The 19,347-nt window shown below is 39.2% G+C and overlaps 1 protein-coding gene across 1 annotated transcript in view; it reads left to right on the top strand.

Annotated features, from left to right (window-relative positions):
• pparg (peroxisome proliferator activated receptor gamma) overlaps positions 1–15,171 on the top strand; it is a 34,448-nt gene extending 19,277 nt beyond the window's left edge. Inside the window, exons 4-9 of the mRNA XM_022748373.1 lie at positions 2,025–2,163; positions 7,432–7,631; positions 10,825–10,942; positions 11,150–11,343; positions 12,121–12,364; positions 13,810–15,171. Coding sequence (XP_022604094.1) covers positions 2,025–2,163; positions 7,432–7,631; positions 10,825–10,942; positions 11,150–11,343; positions 12,121–12,364; positions 13,810–14,057 — 1,143 coding nt within the window. The 3' untranslated portion in view covers positions 14,058–15,171. The remainder of the gene's footprint in view (positions 1–2,024; positions 2,164–7,431; positions 7,632–10,824; positions 10,943–11,149; positions 11,344–12,120; positions 12,365–13,809) is intronic.
• Positions 15,172–19,347: the final 4,176 nt, after the last annotated feature.

The raw sequence follows: 19,347 nt of genomic DNA, 5'->3' as shown, positions 1-19,347 counted from the left end.
TGGTGGCGCATTGGTCTGACTCATCGGATATAGACTGTGGGTACAAGGCTGCCATCGCCTGTCAACTTTACTGCCAATTGCGTTCTCCTCCCCTCTGCTATCTGCCTTTTACCGTTTTCAAAATCCCCTTCGATACGGGAAACAACAGCAACCTCTGAGTTTGAAACCTACTCGCTGAAAATGGGCAAGTTTTGACAAAGATTTGGAATTGTACAATCACACAGTCCATATACGTCTCTTACTGAAGAGACGACACTATTTTGCAGGGGCACCGTCGCTGCATCCTGGGCTTAGAGCCTGTGATTGGTTTAAACAAATACACACAAGTCAGAGCGTTTATTTCCCCAATAGCAGAATGATAACGGGTACATGCGAGACATACGCCGTCCAGGTGCTGTAAACTAAACCCGCAGCGTAACTTTGTCCCCAACAAATCCACTGCCTTCCCCTGTCTAACAGTTTCATAAAACTATAGTTCCCAGCTGTTTTAGGAAAGTTTTTAGCCTTTCTTAAAAATCAAAGCCCATGTTTGTGATGAGGAGAATGAAAATTAAAGTCAGACAGTATTGAAAGATGAACAAACACATTGTTGGTTTTTGTTGTCAATAAAAAATATTCAGAACTTTGCCAGCCTTTAAAAATGCTCCTTTTTTCTCAGAGATGACCACTTCTGTTGTTTGTATGTTGACTCAATTGTACAATACATTTTGAGGCTTTACATTGTGATAGTGCCGTACAAGACTGTGTTATATTGAAATGTGTTTTTAATATTTTTTCAACCTTATTTGCACGTTGGAGCAACAAAAGTATGAAAAAAAAAAGACTTACAGTGTAATGGAATCCAATACAATACGATCTCTAACTACAGCCTTAACTATAGAGAGGAATCAGCACCTCTGTGACACTGTCAGGGCTGTTGTGTTGGATCCATTATAATGTACAGAGTCTAAATCGTACTGTACCTCCAGAGGCTGAATGAAGCTAAGGTACAGTAGTCATTGTTCTGCTAAAGTCTCATGGGAGACTCACCAGAAGATGGGGTCAGCCAAGCAGGCAAACACTTAATTGTTTCAAAACAGAAAACATTCTTTATTGAGGTGGAGTCTTGACCCCCTTTAACTTCCTCCTTCTTTAAATAACTTACGATTAAAAAGGGAACATCTGGGGATTGTAGGAAGGCAGATGCCAAATGCACCGAGCCTCCAGCCACCTGTGTCCAGATGGGGATTTGTATACTTTGAGTAAAGTCTCATTACACTTCTCCTATTAGAACCTCCGCCCCTCACTGCTTTCTTTTTCTGTCCTACTAAATTCTTTTTCTTTTCTTTTTTTTCATTAGCTTTCTTAGTCATCTTAGACAAACACCGTGACTGTGTGTAGGAGTGTGTGTTTGCGAGATTGACCGTGGCTGCTGAGTTAATAGCTGAGATAAGCACAAGTCTTATGGCTCCTTTGGTCCTAAGGTTGAAAACATCAAAGCACAAACCCACCCTAAAATACAGTCTGCTTTTCAATCCAGCTGTGAGCAGTATAATTGACTTCCTCACAGTTTAGAAAGACCCACGAATCTAATCTGCATCTCTCAATAGACACTTTTTGCTGCATCACCAAAAAGTAATTTGAATGAAACAATGAGAATTTTAAAATCAAAATGATTTTTTCATCTTTTCTGTAATATCCCATCTTTGCCTCTCTTATGATCTAGGTACAACTGTTTTTTGTGTTTATAAGGTAGATCCAATAAAGTCTTTTCAAATTTTTTTTTTTTCCTTAACGTGTCTGATCATACTTTAACTGTCTTATTTACCTGTCAGCCCAACACAATCAATCCTATAGAAGAAAATAGTTACATTAAAATAAGTGTATGTGCATTTCCTGCACAAGTTGTGGCACAACTCTCTCGCCACTTCTTAGAAAAGGAGCAGAATTAGCAGAGTAGAGCAAATGTAAAGAAACAAGGTAGATGTCTGCAGTGCCAACATCCGTAAGTAGGCCTAATTGTCTTTGCTCTTTCTGTTTCGTAGGGTTTCTTCAGACGCACAATCAGACTAAAGCTGGTGTACGACCACTGCGACCTTCACTGTCGTATTCACAAGAAGTCCCGCAACAAATGCCAATACTGTCGCTTCCAGAAGTGCCTCAATGTCGGCATGTCACACAACGGTAAGATGGTGATGCTGTCATACACACCTCTTAGAACAATCAGTGTACAATCACAGTATGTGTCACCTTCTTGATTTATTTGTCACCTATGGGCACTCCCTACATCTAGGTTTTTACTTGCCTGTTCTTCACACAGGAATGAACCCTCTATTTACACTGACTATAAATAAGCATGTGTAAAAAAGACTGATTCTTCTTTGAAATTGTGACCCAGGCAGTGTCATCTTAAAGACCAGCTCCTCTTCCTCTGATGCTCTGAGAACAGGAGACACAGGTTTCACCACAGTGTTGCCAGTTTGGTCTTTGAGGTGTGATGGTAGTGTATGCAGCAATGTACACCACTGTCTTGTATGTTGCCAGTTGCTTCTTCTGTGGTATTACAACCTCTGGGGTCATGTTTCAGTTCCCAGCACTTGTGCAAAAAAAAAAAAAAAAACATACCCTGACAGCACAATTTAAAAATGAAACTGTGGTTGAAGGGTTTTAACTTTAAAACTCCCCCTAACACCCAAAGCCCTGAATTTCTACCTGGCTTTGGGGTTTTCTATATTGGGCTTCCCAAGGCTCATTCTGGCAGAATCGAAACAACAATTGGCAGTAACTGTGTTCACACTCTGATGACTGTGTACCAACAAGAAAGTGGCTTAAAAACACCCATAAACACTATGTGCTCTATCAGCTCTGCTGCTATTTGAATGTGTGGAAAGCACATCAGTGATGTGAGCGAACCACTTTGTGTTGTATGTACAGAGGAGTCCAAAAAAGACCCTGCTGTATATTTGTGAACTTCACAAACAGTCATGGTTGTGCTGCCTTCATAGGCCATTTAAAAATGTCAGAATTTTAAGTTGAGTTTTTAAATTCGTGCATGAACGATATACAAAGTGAGTGCATATGACAGATATGGTGAGGGTTTTCTACCATTTCTGTCGCTGAGTTATGAACAGACAGTACGTATTTGTAATCGTCTCATCAGTTAACGTTGTAAAGGCACCAGCGTTTTTCATCTGTGGGCCTTGGACAAATATTTCATAATCACCTTAAAAATACAGGAAGATCAAGGATGCAGTAAAGATATAATACCGGATATCATTATGATGCATTGTGGGCTAACAATTTACAGCTATTGAGTTTTTTTTTTTTTTGTGACAACACTCATAATACACACATTGTCAATATAATAACTTTGAATGAAATTCTTTAGACTTAACAAATGCAATAAGCTAAATCCACCAGCCCTTTGCACAGCCATGGTACACTACAGGAACTGCCCAAACCTCCCACGCCCAGCTCGGTTTTCTGCTGCTCCCACCGTTGCAGCCGTTTAGATTCACAAGCTAGCGTCTCATAACAACAATCTGAGGTGATCTCAGGTATGATTGGTGGAGTTACCCACTGAAATACAAGGTCAAAGCTATCAGATGACAGCACGTCACAAGCTCCACATCAAAGTACAATATATCTAGAGAAATCATGTACTGTATTGTAAAATTCTTATTCTAGTGGAAATCTTCGCCCTCACCCATTACTGTTCTTCAGGAGAATGGTTTTGTTTTGTCAGCCTTTGTTGCCCACTGGAGCGCATCACCTGGTACAGCTATAGCCCTTTTCATATCAAGTTCTGACTCCTCCTCCTCAGGTGAGTTTCAGCATGGCTCTCATGACTGTGTAGGCGTGCATAGGTCTTGCCTGATTGACATCTCCCTGATTCTCCTGTTAGTTTTGTTGCACCTGTTAGGCTGAGACAAATGACAGCTTTCACTCTATGATTTAAGATCGTTGATGATCTCTGAAAAGTCTTCCCACTCTGAAAAAGGCTGTGATGTTACAGGCTAGTGTTCGACTAGTGTAATATTGTGTAATATTGTACATTGTCCTGAACGCTGTCATTATACAAGACTTGAGTCTGGGGAAATGTGTTCCATTGCGGAGGCAAGAAGCTGGCAGTGTTATAGATTATACAACTCTTTATCAAAAACTTTATTGTCTATCTATCCTCTATCATTGCGTGCGCACTTACTGCAGCCAAGCAGCATCTCTCCTTCTCTGCTGCTTGTGTTATTTAGCCATTTAGAAAATCAAAATTCTCTGAATGAGAGGTCAATCCCACCCCCCTCTGTCAAATCAACTGGCTGGACCTGGGGCATCCTTGTGATTTTGCATCCAAAAGCAAATTCCTCTCACCTTCCTCCTCAACTAAATCAATGGGGAGGGGAATCCAGGGTGACTCCAGTATAACAATGATTAATTGAAAGTACCTGTGTAGGTACATGGGAACTTTAGACCCGTCCACATCTGGTACTAACATGACATCTGTATCTACTGCCTACAGTAGATAATATACACTTATTTGTTTTATGGTGAGCATTTAACTTATATTTCAGACACTTATGAACCATCATCATCGTCATCACTGAGAGGTGTAGTGTTGCATGATGTAGTGTTAATTTTTGCATGTATTTTTGCATTTTTGAAAATTCACACTCAGAATTTGGACACTCAAATACTATATTTAATAGTTAATACAGGGAGACAGATTCTGGACATAATCCTATTGTTGGCTGATTCAACACAGCTTTCTGCTTTCATGAGAATATCTGGCACACAGGTGACCGAACATGCGTTTGGCTAATTAGAGTTATAGTCAGGAAACTGTGCCAAGCAGATTTCCTGGCACAGCTGCTGCTGAGCTGTTAGAATAGATGCATCTTGACTAAAGCTGGGCAGACACAAGGCTTTTTTTTCATTCATCTTGTAGGGATCAATTGACCAGCAGGACGTGAGTACTCACACTGAACTCACACTGACAATTCCAGTAAAGTTCATTCAAACGGGATGACCGTGTCCTCGGCAGTGTTGACAGAAAGAGAGAAAGTCAGCGTTACTTTGTGCTTTTCTACAATTATCAAGAGAAACTAAGGAGAGAAGAAAAAGAAAAATACAGCACTGCAGATGGCTGGAGGCAGACAGTGTGTTCTGTCTATTCAGCAGTGCTCAGTTCAAGTTCAGTTTGATATCACAGCATTTTCAAGACAACAGTTTTATCCACATGCAAGAATAAAGGACTATTTAAAAAAAAAAGTTCCCTACAGTTTTTAGCAGATATTTAAATAGGAGTCATGTGCTAAATCAGACCATGGAGCTTCTCAAAGTGCAGACAGTTGGCCAGATATCCAACCAATCCTCACTGAGCCAGATCATTGATCATAAAAGCAATTAATCAGAAGTCATGCCTCCCCTCAAACTGCACGTCAGAAGACAAAACAAATTTAGCCCATTTTTGGAATTTGCCAGGAGCTGAAAAAGTCAATTTTTTTCAAACATGCTTGAGATGAAGTTGAATATGATTTTTTGTGGATTTGAAACTGAACAACACAAACAGTTTTAGCGTCTACAGTTTGTAGTTTTCTTTCTCCTGTCCTGCCACTTTATCTCTGTGTTTGTCTCCCTGCCTCCACCTCCCCTCATATCTCTAAAGTTATTTCTGGAGGTACAGCAGGTGCTTTGAAAATCTGCTCAGTGTTTTGACTTTATCAATGATTGACATCTCGGAGTACATAGACTTCAACTGATTTCTCCGATCTGCTGTGTCACCGCTGCCGGCTCGGTGCCCTGTTCGTGGTAGGGGCAGCTTTAGTTTGTATTCATTTGCTTAAGGTGTGCATTCATTGCACAGTCAGCATTACACAATCACACTCATGCACACGCACACACACACAGTGGAGTAAACGCAGAGGACAGGCTTGAATGGAGGGATAATTAATGACTTCCACTAACAGAAAAAGAAAGTTTAACCATTTCACAACTTGGCATCAGATTTCAGGTAGATTAGAACATTTTCACCAAACTCACCATAGGAGCTAGATTACAGCAATACCTTTGTCGGGTGTAATGCAATGTAGATGGATTATTTATAGCTTGAGTCATGGAAAATCATTGGAAATAATAGTACAACAGGTATCCTCTTTTATATAAAGACATGGAACCACCTCTGAAAAAGTTTCTAAAGTGATGTACATTTCGTGATCAACACAAGAAGAAGCTAAATAGAAAAGGTAAAACCACTCCGCAGTAAAAACTGACAGCAACACAATGTCAAGTTGATCTTTGACAAGTGGAAAAAAACTTGGTTCCTTTGTTTGGTGCATGTATTTGTAAATGCACCTTGTTGTATTATCTGGAACAGCTGGAAAGGTGAGAAGAGACTTAGTTTAAAATGTGTAAGATAGTTTTTCAGGTTTTGCAGTGAGCTGTGGAAACATCATAACGCAAAAACACTATATCGAATGGAATTAAATTTTGTAATCTCTTCATGAGACACACCTCATAAGGTGACATGAGGAACGTGTCTTACGTTGATTTTCCCTTTCACTGAAAGATGGTTTGAGCTGCGTGAGTCATGTCTGAGCTCTGCTGTATTTATAGGGCAGTGCTGTCTTTTCAAAATTCAGAAATATTGGATTTCCAGGCGCAATGCTGGGAAGCTTTCCATTATACAAAATTTCCTGTGTCTGTATTTCAAAATTATGTTTAATGTGCTGACATCTGGGCAGTTGAAAGGGTCGTTACTAAATGCTGGGATTATGAAAAGACAAGTTAAGAAAAGTGAGTCCCAAAAGTATTCTTGAGCAACAGCTAAAAGAAATACTTTCACCCATCTGAACTGAATCATCCCAGATTTTAATGTCATTAATTCTTCAACCCTTTTTCACTGCTGTATTTAGTAATAAGGTGTTTGTTTGCTGCAGATAGGAGGTCATTTTTTTTGGACATGAGCTGGTCGATCCAATTTTTCCAATCTTTGCCCAAATATTAGAGTTTGTGATAAATAAATTTGACAACCATGGTTGCAATGTCAATGTCAAGTAACCAAAAAGCTCAATAAAAAAGTGGAAAGTTAAGCAATAAGTGGGCTAAGAGGTCACCAAGCAAATGAACATAATACACTAGTGCTGTTAGTGTGCTGTTAGAGTGTTATTGAGAATATTAAGGCTAATGCTGAATGATATGAAATGGATTTGAGATGGTACATTATTTCAGTGGTTTGATGTGTTCCTTCTTGAACTAGAATTTGGGGGGGGGGGGGGTTAAGTCGCAAATGGATACCCACCTACATATATCTAATATGTCAACACTCCTCCTAGTCAGTGTGATTACTCTTGCTTTTTAATTATCTGTCTGTGTGCTCCTGTATGTCTGCCTGCCTGGCAACCTGTGTCTGTGTTTGTCTATTTGTGTACTAATGCATGTTTCTGTTTCCTTTCCCAGCTATTCGCTTTGGCCGAATGCCCCAGGCGGAGAAGGAGAAGCTGCTGGCTGAGTTCTCGTCCGACATGGAGCACATGCACCCGGAGGCAGCAGATCTGAGGGCTCTGTCCCGGCATCTGTACGAGGCCTATCTGAAATACTTCCCCCTCACCAAGGCCAAGGCCAGGGCCATCCTCTCTGGGAAGACTGGAGACAACGCGGTAAGCAGCACTGCGTTACCGCCTTCTACTTGAATTTTATTTATTTGTATACATAATGGTAGGAGTCTTCATCTTGCCTGCGTTTCTATAACTGAACTTTCCATTGAAATTTCACAGTGCAGTAAATTTACAGCACTGGAACTTATTGCAGGCCTGTTCGCTACATGAGCAGGGTAATTATGTGGTGAGGGAAGCTTTGACCATTTACATGATGATTACATGTAGATACAAAATGTATCTGTTATAGATTATATTCTTATGATACTGTATTTAACAGTTCAGCAAATCATCCCAGGTGTAATTTCATATTTTAGTGTTCAAAAGCTCAGTTCTCCTGTTACCTGATTTGACTGTTTGCATTCCTTTCATAAGTTATTTGCCGTGTGCATTTGGCCCTCATCTATCTTTGGATTCCAGAGAGACATCAGCCGTATCATCAACATTTACTGTACTTCACCTCGCCCTGCTCTGATCTGAGCTGCTGGACCAGTTGCTCTGTCCTGTCGGCTTTGTGTCCTACATAATTGAGATGTACAGTGCAAATTTTATATTTTTGAAAGCTGTTTTGGTTAATATGACAAGCAACCCAACCACCACACACAAACCAAACAGCACATACAGTATTGTACATTTATTTTTAAAAGTAATAACATCATAATGCTACAAAACAGGACAAGCAAAAATTTACACAATCTCATATTTACCAAAATATCAGATATAGGACGTGATATAACGTGTAAGTCAATATACAGATATTTTCATAGCCAGGAAGCACATAAAGAAGCCTTCCTGGCTATAAAAATATCTGTATATTGACTTACACGTTATATCACAGATTGAATTATACAGATGTTCTCCCATGTGCAGCTGTAAGTTTTAAATGACACAAGGAGCTATTTAGGGAAAAACAATACAACTTTGAACTGAAGGAGTTCAGGAACTTTCACTTGAAGTAGTTCAAACTTTCGCACCACTGCATATGTTAACATCTTTTCAGACAGTTATTGCTGCTCCAACAGAAAAAGTGGCTCGACTGGTTTCTACCTGTCTTGGCTGTTAGAAAATATCTCAGATTACAGTGGTCAAGCTATGAAACAGGATGACGTGGCTTCTCAGCAGTCTGATGTACAGTACACTAATGGCTTCAACTTTCCTACTCAAAAAATCAAACTAATTTATTAAGACATTTGGTCATTTATACTAATGGACTGTAGGAAAATGTGTTGGCTGGAAGCATGAAAATGTGAGATATCATCTGTGTCTGTCTTTTTGTACTTAAGGTTTTGACATATTGAATCTCAATATTCAAAAAAGACCTAATCAGGAAATCCACATCAACTCAATTGCAAGTGAGTGAGGCAGACTGAACTAAGAAAACTGCAGTGAATATTCTGTAATGAAAAATGTATGAGATGTACATAGGATGCAGCTATGTATAAATCTGCAAGATAAATGCAAAACTGGATTCTTTTATAGCGCAGTGTGTAGTGGAACATTTAACCTAAGTGACCAACACAAGTCAGGATCAGTCGTGAAACAAGCTCTTAGATCCTTTACTTCAGTACAGTAATAGTAACAATTCAGTAAATTGGAAAGGATGGAAATTAACCAAAATGTCACCAATTGCAGGTCTTCAGCCCTCTATTATTATTATTATTATTATTATTATTATTATTATTATTATTATTATTATTATTATTATTATTATTATTATTGGCTGTATATTTGAAGACCAACTCTACAAGCAGCAGCTTGGGTTTTTCCCTTTCCTGTTGCTTCTCTCTCGGTTAAGTCGCGGCTCAAGTTCAAGGCTGCTCCACATCTCTTTCGTCTGCTTGTTATGACTGTTCATCTGAGTGATAGCAGCCAAACGGCACTGAATCATCTGTTTGTGTGAGGGAGTCCTCGGTTGTTCACTAAACCACAGCAAACCTCCTGAAAGAACTTGAGGATCATTGATTTAGCTTTTGTAGAATATTTATAATTGTTATACTTTGACATGAGCTGATGCTTTTTAGTTTAACCTGCACTTCACACACGCCATCAGAGGTGAAGGAACTTTTATTATTCTTGGTGACTGCAGTTATTTGCAGAGTTGGTTTATAAAAAGGGATGATGTTTCTGTGCAATAGACATTTGATCAGTCCAGGGAAATGGACCAGTAAGAAATAACCCCAACCTGAAACCAGATTATTGTATCTTTAGTTTCAATTTATTCTTTGTATAAACAAACCAAATTCATTTATAAAAAGGCAGACATGGCAACTTTGGCCAAAAACCCAGGCAGTGGAAATGAATCTTTGTATAGCTGATGAATTTTCAAACAGCAACATGAACACCTGCTTCCTGTTCATTAGGTTGTTCAAATTAAACTTCAATTTAACTAAAGTTACTTTTGCTAGCAGTTATGAAGTGACTCATCAATGTCTGTGTTACATGCACCCTGGTTGTGTCTGTCTGTTATACAGCAACATCTATCTAAAGTTTGCTAAGACTAGCTAAGATTTGCTAGCTTGCTCACCAAGTAAGTCTGTGGCAGCAAACAAGGGTGTGTTTCAAAGCCTGTGAGCCGAACTGTTCATTAACAAGAGACTGAATGTGTTGTTTCTTCTTTTAAAAGTTAACACAGGCAACATCAAGCAAAAAAGCTGACACAGTTCCTCTTGCTATATTTTTTTTGTTTCAGTCACACAGGAAATAATGTTCGTTTCAGAACTTGTGTAATTCCCTGCAGGACATCTAATTATTCATTTTACCACTATGAAAAGGGAAGATTTCAGTGTATGAATGGTACTATTCATCTTTCAGGCCACTGCATGTCTTTGCCAGTGTTTTACCAAACAGTAAGCTCAACTTTAACTCAGTTAAGCTTCATTTACCTGGAAATTGTGTTTTCGTCTGCCTCAGCCTGCAGCTAAGATTTATTTACTTTGCCCATAAGACATATGAGATGTGCAGTGTTTGCTTTTGCAGGTGAAGAATGAGCCATGACCAAAGTGCATAGACAGTATATGTGATTGCATCTGTAGCTCACATGTCCTCAAGAGCCCTATGACGAGCTGACGTTGTTTCTTTTTTTCTCTCCTTTTTTTTTCTCTTGCTTTTCTTTCTGCTCTCTTCCAACCTTCCTTACCTGCTCTGTCTTACTCCCACCTTTCCTTTTTCCTCCATATTCTTTCCTCTCTACCTCCAGCCTTTTGTCATCCATGATATGAAGTCTCTAATGGAAGGAGAGCAGTTTATTAACTGCAGGCAGATACCCATCCAGGAGCACCAGCAGCAGACCTCTGCCCTCACAGCTGGACACGGAGGTTAGTAGCACCAACGTACCGTGTGAAACGTCATATTGCATTTCCTGCTTGTTGATATCATCCCACAATGTTAGGTTCCTTTATTGACTGAGCTTTAAATCGCCGGCTGCTGTTTGCATTGAAGATATTCTAAAACTTTGCGGGGGCTGGTTAGTTCTTCTCGTACCTCTGTAGCTGAACTGCTATGCACATCTCATTCGATTTCAGGGGTCACAGGAGTTCACATGGGGACAGAGTGTGGTGTTTTCGGAATGACCAACATCAGCGGACAGGGACCAACGGACGCTGTGGAGCTACGTTTCTTCCACAGCTGTCAGTCGCGCTCGGCTGAAGCAGTGAGAGAAGTGACAGAGTTCGCCAAGAGTATCCCGGGGTTCATTGATCTGGATCTAAATGATCAGGTGAGATGCAAAGATGCCTCAGCTGCTCGTCCATTCATTCATTTCTGTCATTAAGTGATGCCAGTTTTTCATCTATTGAGGTGTTTCGTGATTATGAAACCATTAAAAACTAGACTGGCCCTCACTAGAGCCAAACAATCCCACACATGTCTTTTGTCCTCAGGTAGCTTTATTTATTTATTATCTCTAATCTTTACACAAGACAGCTGTATTGTTTTATTACCTGTTGGGTGAAATGGAGAAATGGTTATACGGCTTTACAGCTGTCTGAATTGTTTCATTGCTATGTCACAACCACTATTGTTTTTATGTAATTTTATTAGTTGCATGTTGAATTAAATACTGTTAAGCATTCATAAAAACTGCTGGTGACATATGCACTGCTACTTGCTATCAATACTGAGTACAACTCTGTGTGTAATGCGGAATCAGCATTCATATCATTTCATCTGAATCTGCACCAAATTGTACAAACTCATAGATCTCAGCGCAATTCATATGTGATGTTTCACATCAAGATCCACACGTTATTTCCTAAGAAATTGACAAAAATTATGAAAAATGCCTCTTAAGGAAAGTAATTTAAAAAAGTAAGAACAGTCAAGAGAACAGGGAGTTCATCCATAGCCCATGCTCTATCACTCCAGGTTTGGTGCAATCCAGTTGAGTAGTTTTTGCGTAATCCTGCTGAAAAATAAACAAACCAACAAACAGGTAACCAGCTTTCATCCCTTAGGATCTGATTACCATGACCTCAACCCTTTACTCTTTTCCCAGGTCACCTTGTTGAAGTATGGTGTGATAGAGGTCTTGATCATCATGATGGCACCTCTGATGAACAAAGACGGGACACTGATCTCCTATGGACAGATCTTCATGACGCGAGAGTTCCTCAAGAGTCTCAGGAAACCTTTCTGTCAAATGATGGAACCAAAGTTTGAGTTCTCTGTTAAGTTCAACACGCTGGAGCTGGACGACAGCGACATGGCGCTGTTTCTGGCTGTCATTATCCTCAGCGGGGGTGAGAGGCTGTTTTAGTTTTTTTCAATAGCTTAGATGAAAGTAGCTCTAGAGGAGTTGTAGTAGCGCTTAAGGGAAAGTTTTTCTGTCAGTTTCTGTAGATATTTAACAAACTAGAAACATGTAAGGGAGCTTCGGAGTCCCTGTGCTCAGTGTTTGTATTGTACATCATTTTGGACAAAATAATCTTCTAAATGAATAAATGTAAATGCAAATGTACGTCTTTTCCAATGTTTATGCCAAGCTCATCTCCAGCACCATCATCTGGCTCCAGCCTGGCTCGGAAGTACTGAGTAGTATTAGGATGCTATCAGGCTTCTCCTCAATCGCTTGACAAGAAAGTAGATAAGCATATTTCCCCACATGTCAAACAACTTCTCTAAATTCTTCATTTAATTAAAAGTGGAGAGTTATCTAAATGTATAATATCTTTAAGGAAGTGACTGTAAGGTTTTTAAATTTATTTCATGAACTTCTCACATTGTGTAGTTACAACAAAAAATATTTTCTGGCAGAAATGTAGCATCAGAACAGTCTAGCTCACTGTGAATGTAAAGTGTTGACAACCTAGGTTATCAACCCAATGCAATAGACACACAATCTAGTGCCAGCCTTGACCTATTTATCAGTTTGCTTGGAGGCACGAGATATTGTTGGGAAGAAAGTGGAGCAGAACTAAAGGTGAATGAATCAGTTCCACATGAGGACAATAAACAGCAGCTAAAGTGTGGGTTGTGTTGACAGCATACACATAAATTGAGCTTTCACAGGCAACCCAGTGAGTGACTGAGAGATACCTCACTTTACTTGCTCTGTCATGTTTTTTTTTTGTGTGCCATTATTGACGATTTATAGAAAAAAAGAAAAGTATTTTGTGCAGGGGGCATGACAGTTTTTGCTGTACATTGCTCTAATGACTTAATAGTAAAGTAAACAATCGGCTTAAAATCCAAACTTTAATGCTTGTGTAACAGCAAACCAAACTGACCTGTGGACCCTTTTCTTCTTACTTTGATATTTCTGAACAGGTCCACACTATTTGATCTAATATTGCTGGTTTGCATGTGACTACTTGATAAAAGTCTGGCCTTGAACATGATTGTGATTAAAATCTGATATTTAAGTCAATTATTAACCTAAACCACTGAGATTATACCTTGAAATAAAGATAAGCAGGCTTTTGTAAATAGCAATAAGTCAGCTGGGTCTGGCAATAAGGGGGCGGCTAAATTAAGGGATTCTCCATTCACAGATATGACCATTTGGTATCTAATAGGAAGTAAATGTTTAGTTATTTGCGCCTCTCATTCATTCATTCATTCATGTATATCACCTTCCTTTGTTGTCTGTCTCCTCTATTCTTCTTCTCTTGTGGCCTGAGCCTGTTTTTCTATTCCTTTCTTCACTCTGTTTTGATGTGTTTCCATGTCTCTGTAACCCCTCCAGACCGTCCAGGCCTCCTGAATGTGAAGCCCATCGAGCAGCTTCAGGAGACAGTGCTTCATTCGCTGGAGCTGCAGCTGAAGCTAAACCACCCAGACTCTCTGCAGCTGTTTGCCAAGCTGCTCCAGAAGATGACAGACCTGCGTCAGATCGTCACGGACCACGTCCACCTCATCCAGCTGCTGAAGAAGACCGAGGTGGACATGTGCTTACACCCACTCCTGCAGGAGATCATGAAGGACTTGTATTAGAACTTAACAGGAGAAGAGGAGAAAAAAAAGTGGGAAGAGAAATAAAATAGAAAGTAAAAAGATTTTATTTTTAAAATCATGAGTTGAGATTAAGCACTTTGTGCTCCTGGTGTGTTGAAACAAGTGATGCAGCCAGACAGACAGGCTGACTGACTGACTGACTGACTGACTGACTGAAACAGAGAAAGAGATGGGGGGAGAACAGGAAAAAGAGAAATCAAGGAAAGAGACAGAATCTGAGTTTTAGATCTTGTCTAGACAGCAGCATGTGAATAACTTGTGGTGCACAGTCATTTAGCCACTGCTGAGCCTGGACATTTCGCTATGAGTAGGCTGCCAACTTAAATACGAAACTATTGCACCAATCAGGATGAGTATCTGAGTAACTGAAAGAGTGGGGACTTTCTTATTGGCAAGCTCAAGCATCAAATTGTGAATGCTCAACACAGCCTGCTTCAAGTGCCTTAAGGAGAAATGTATCACTGTGAATATTGTACACCTCATGTCACACAGTACAGTATGTGTTGTTCATGTGCAGCTTATCTTCATGTTGCGTTACAACCGTCTTAGACAGCAGCAGCAGTGGGTACGTGCTTCAGTACCTCTGCGAACACGCACAAATGCGTGAATGCTCACGCACACACAAACACACACACACACACACACACACACAAACAATGCACAGACAGTTGTTTTCGATGTTTGCATCGGGGTGAAGGTGCTATCTCTTTTTAATCAGCTTTATCCAAAGATAGAAATCAGATTGTGGCCTGTAACATATTTTAGTCTCCGTCACCTGTAACAAACTGTGAGAAAGTATGAAGCCAACTAAGGGCACATTACCGCGATGATGTCAGCTCTTACATGCAATATTGTGCCTTTAAGATTTGATGTTCGACTTTATTGTGAAATGAATGCCGTTTAACAACATATTATATATATTATACACGTATAATGTATAATATATATACAGTCCCTTGTATTATTTTCATATGGATGTCTGTCAAAAACAATTGGATTCTCAGCCGTAGTTGTTTTATTTCAAATTCTGAAAAAAATGGTTGAGCTATAATTTTTACAATGAAATTATGTTGTATCTATGCAAAGTGTAAACTATGGGGGGGGGGGGGGGGGGGTGGCCTGGAAAAGGGATTGGATTAATACAGCTGGGGAAAAAAGAAAAAAAATTGTTGTAAATAAAATATTTTCTAACTTTTTATTTGAAATCTGTCTCTTACTTGAAGTCATCTGAGCACATGTACCGTCAAGAGCCATTACCAAACAATGTCTTCCTTGAAAGCATTCCAGTCACCCAAACTCTTGGAAATGTTTTATAGTCATTACATCAGCTGTCCTCAGTGTCTCTTACCAAACACACACACACACACACACACCCTGTTGGAACGATTGCAACATCTGGACTCTGCTGAACCATGCCGGAAGACCGAAGTCTGTGGATACAGATTTGATCAGCAAGCAGAGAGGCAGTTTTTTTTTCTTTTTTTTTTGGAGTAAACGTTTTTTTCGGCATGATAGTCGTTTCTTAAGGAACCCCCCCCCCCCCCCCCACCTTTTTTTTTTTAGACACCAATTTACAAAGAGACCTGAAAAAAAAAAAAAACAGGATTGAATGGGGATAGCGTGAGGATAGAGTGGGGATAGCGTGCGACAGCGAGGTCAGAGTCAAACTCATGACATCACACTTTAGCCCACTGAGACATCAGGTCACCTTAACACACGGCACAGGTTCATTAACACAGGGCTTTCCTATTGTCTGGTTCTTTGCAAAGTCACAAGTCATGCAGTAGATGATAACATGTTTTCTTCCTCGCTCACAGTACAAGTGTTTCTTCATATAGGAGAAAAGCTAAACCCACCATTGGGACCAAGCTTTTTGAACTGTAGAAGATGAAGATGTTGAAATTAGATATGAGTCTTCAGGAGCCATTGGACCCACATTAACAATACTTAGGTAATGTGTACATAGATTATACTGTATGTTATACACTGTGAGGTGTATTTTATCTATAGCATACTTTGTGTTGCTATGAGGTGTGCAAAGTCTGATAATGTGTCATTCAAAAAAATGTAATAAAAAATAAAAATCCAGTTGTTTTTTGTTTATTTTTTTGTTTCATTTATGTGGTTTCTCATTCTGTGTGAAGCCTCAGCAAATAACTGTTTTTGGTCATGAAACAGAAGGGCATCACAATTTCTGCACCTTCCCTTTGGATATCAAATACAATATAATTGTATGGTTTTATGTATTTTTCACACCTTCCTTACTTCTTCTCTCTACTTGCTGTTCATACTGTCATAAATAGCAGATATGGATCGTTCTTGATTTAAGAAACGCACAGATAATTCAGTCAGGGCATCGACTGTGTGGTTTCGGAGTTTTGGCTCTAAACTGGTGAAACCTGATTGTGAGAATCATTTTACATCATGATACCTCTCCATTACCACCTGCACAGTATCGTCCTGACAAGTAGCCAAACTGCACCAACTGAACTGCTTGAGGAAACAAATGAAAAAACAACAAATGAGGAAAAAAAAAAATCCTATTGGGTAAGTGGCCTCAGATTTTTGGACCCCACAGTATACATATGGAGCATCCATTACTAATTACTAAAAATAGTGATTATAGCCCCTTCAAATCATCAGTTATAGATATAAAACGGTCAAATTTATCTTATCCATCTGACACTGTGCTACATGTGGCTCTGGATCCTGAATGGGTGTTCCCACCTAAAATGCAACATTATACTCCCTTCAGCTCCTTGTTTGATTCATAGGAAACACGTCCTCAGATATTACAACATTATTTTGTAAATGGGAGGAGATGAGGGTCAAAAAAGACTCTCTTTTGCCTCAGAGCAGCAATATGATATGCTTCTCTTTATCTCTATATGTGCATCTGTTGGCAGTGGAGGAAAGTGACAAAATACATTTACTCAAGTACAAGTTTCAAGTTTTTCCATTAGACGCCACTTTATATTTCTACTCCACTCCAGTGTGCTGTTTTTACTCCACTACATTACTTGTAGTACTGGTTACTGGTTCCTTTACAAATAATGATTTTAAATACAAAACATCAGATGAGCTTATGAACTATGAAGCATTGTAATATAGTAATAAAACAGCTCAACCCATTGTCATCCCTCCCTCATTGTTTTTATTTGGAGCAATTCAGTCTGTTCTGCCTTGAGTTTTTAGGAGAGATCTTTATCAGCTTTAAGCTTCCTACCTCCTCTGCACAAGCTCTTGTTTACTTTAGATTCATGTATGTCTGAGTATGTAGGTGGGTTTGTATATATATATATATATATATATATATATGAGTATTGTTGTGCATATATATTTCATAGCATTTTTTTAAACCATGTAAACAAACAAACATAAGCAACATTTTACTGTTGCAGTTGGAGTATATTACTTTTACTTAAGTAAACAATCTTAGTTCTTCTTCGAACCCCTGTCTGTGGGGGCTCCTTTTGTCTGGCTATAAGGACAAACAAAACATTATGGGATTATAGATCAAGATGTGGTCAGGAATAGGAGGAATATGTGTATGAGTTGTAAAAAGGAGAAAAGATGAGACAAGGAGAAAGTCAGACAGTGCTGGGGGAATGGCTGGAGGAACGTGAGAAAGTAGCAAAGTAAAGGAGAAGTTTGGCCCCTAAAAATAAGCCTTTTAAATTGGCAGATGATGGTGGGGGTTTTCTGGCTTGGGGCCGGATGGTCCTCTTGGATGGCTGATGATGATGGTAATTAAATGTGTTCTTTATGTCGAGTCAGCATATCCTCACTTTGTTACGGCCAGTCTCTGCTGACCGGACCCTGCCAAGATTCCTGAGCTAATCTGCCAAATAATTTTCAGAAAGTATATTTCTGCTGTTGTCTGTCCACACAGAGCCAAGTCCAAAGATAGCGTTTGTGATTTACACAAGGAAGTTTTGTTTTTGTTTGAGTTCCTTAAGAAACGGCAGCTTCGTTTTTTATTCTCTTTTGTTTTAGTATCAGAGAGGAATTTCACTCCCACCAGTGTGTGATACCTGATATGTGAGTGTGTGTGTCCTTGTACAAGCCTGAAGTGATACACCTGCCACTGCAAGATGAATATAGCTCTGGAAAAAAAGATATTTTGTTTAATCTGGTGTTTACACAGAAAACACCCCAGGAATTTATATTGAGGCACTTTATGTTCTTGTGAGCACAACCAGAAAACATTTTACACTTTCGGTGGTAGAAACATTGTTTCCCCACTGTAAGATAATCATCCTTAGCATTTGTTTGTAAGGTTATGGTGTTGTGGTTCTTTGTGATGTTTGTTCATGTGGGTTATTCTAAGGTTTCAATTGTTTTATGTGCCTGTGTGTGTCTGTTCCGTTGGGTTTTTTTTTTTTTTTTTTTTTACAAGGTTTCCATCTTGGATGTACTATGATATTGTTTTGTCTGGTCTTTGTACGTCTTGTTTGTTTCTTTTAATGTGGAACATCAGCCTGCACAGGAGCTGCAGACGAAACACATTTACATGTTTACATCATAATTAATTATGCGTTGTCCCTGATGAGATTTGTGGATAACGTGACAGAGCCCAACATGAAACCATACAGACTTGATTTGAAAGCAGGCCTACGCGTCAGAAATAACAAAGGTTCTGTTGCAACATTGTGATTTCAAACGGCACCATGTTCCACCCACCTACATTTTTCAAACATTGCGTGACTTGATTTTGATGACAACAGCTTATACCACATCACTTTACCTTTGTGAGTTGAATTTTTTCCAAGTGATTCACTCATTCACTCGCACTTAAAGACCATTAATTGAGACTTAAGTGGAAAGTTATTGTAATGTTGTGAAATGTGACCTGCTTTAAGCTGCCACATGCCTCAGATTACGGCATTGCTGGTGAACATGCCGTCAGAACATCATTCTTGTCTAATTTGTCTAATCAGGTGAAGGGACAGATATTTTTAGTGTCTCAGTATTTATTCAAATTTGCTTTATATATAGACAAACCGACTATGTACATAAATTAAAAAAAAATCTGAATGTTATTATGTGGTAAAGTGACTAGAGGAGTAATAGGTTGTTGTGAAATCTTCAAATGAGAATGCGTTTGTAAAAATCCAGTTGCTTTCATTTTCAATTTGTAGTTTTGGGAAATACACTTACTCACTTTCTTACAGAGGGTTTTATAAGATAGATACCATTTTCTTGTCTGTTATTGTATATTACGTTGTCTTAGTATAAAGAGTGGGAAGAGCTAGTCTGGCCTTGTCAG

This window comes from Seriola dumerili, unplaced genomic scaffold (genome assembly GCF_002260705.1).
Source record: "Seriola dumerili isolate Sdu_G_001 unplaced genomic scaffold, Sdu_1.0 BDQW01000121.1, whole genome shotgun sequence".
Taxonomy (NCBI): domain Eukaryota; kingdom Metazoa; phylum Chordata; class Actinopteri; order Carangiformes; family Carangidae; genus Seriola; species Seriola dumerili.
This window is presented reverse-complemented; position numbering and strand designations above follow the sequence as displayed.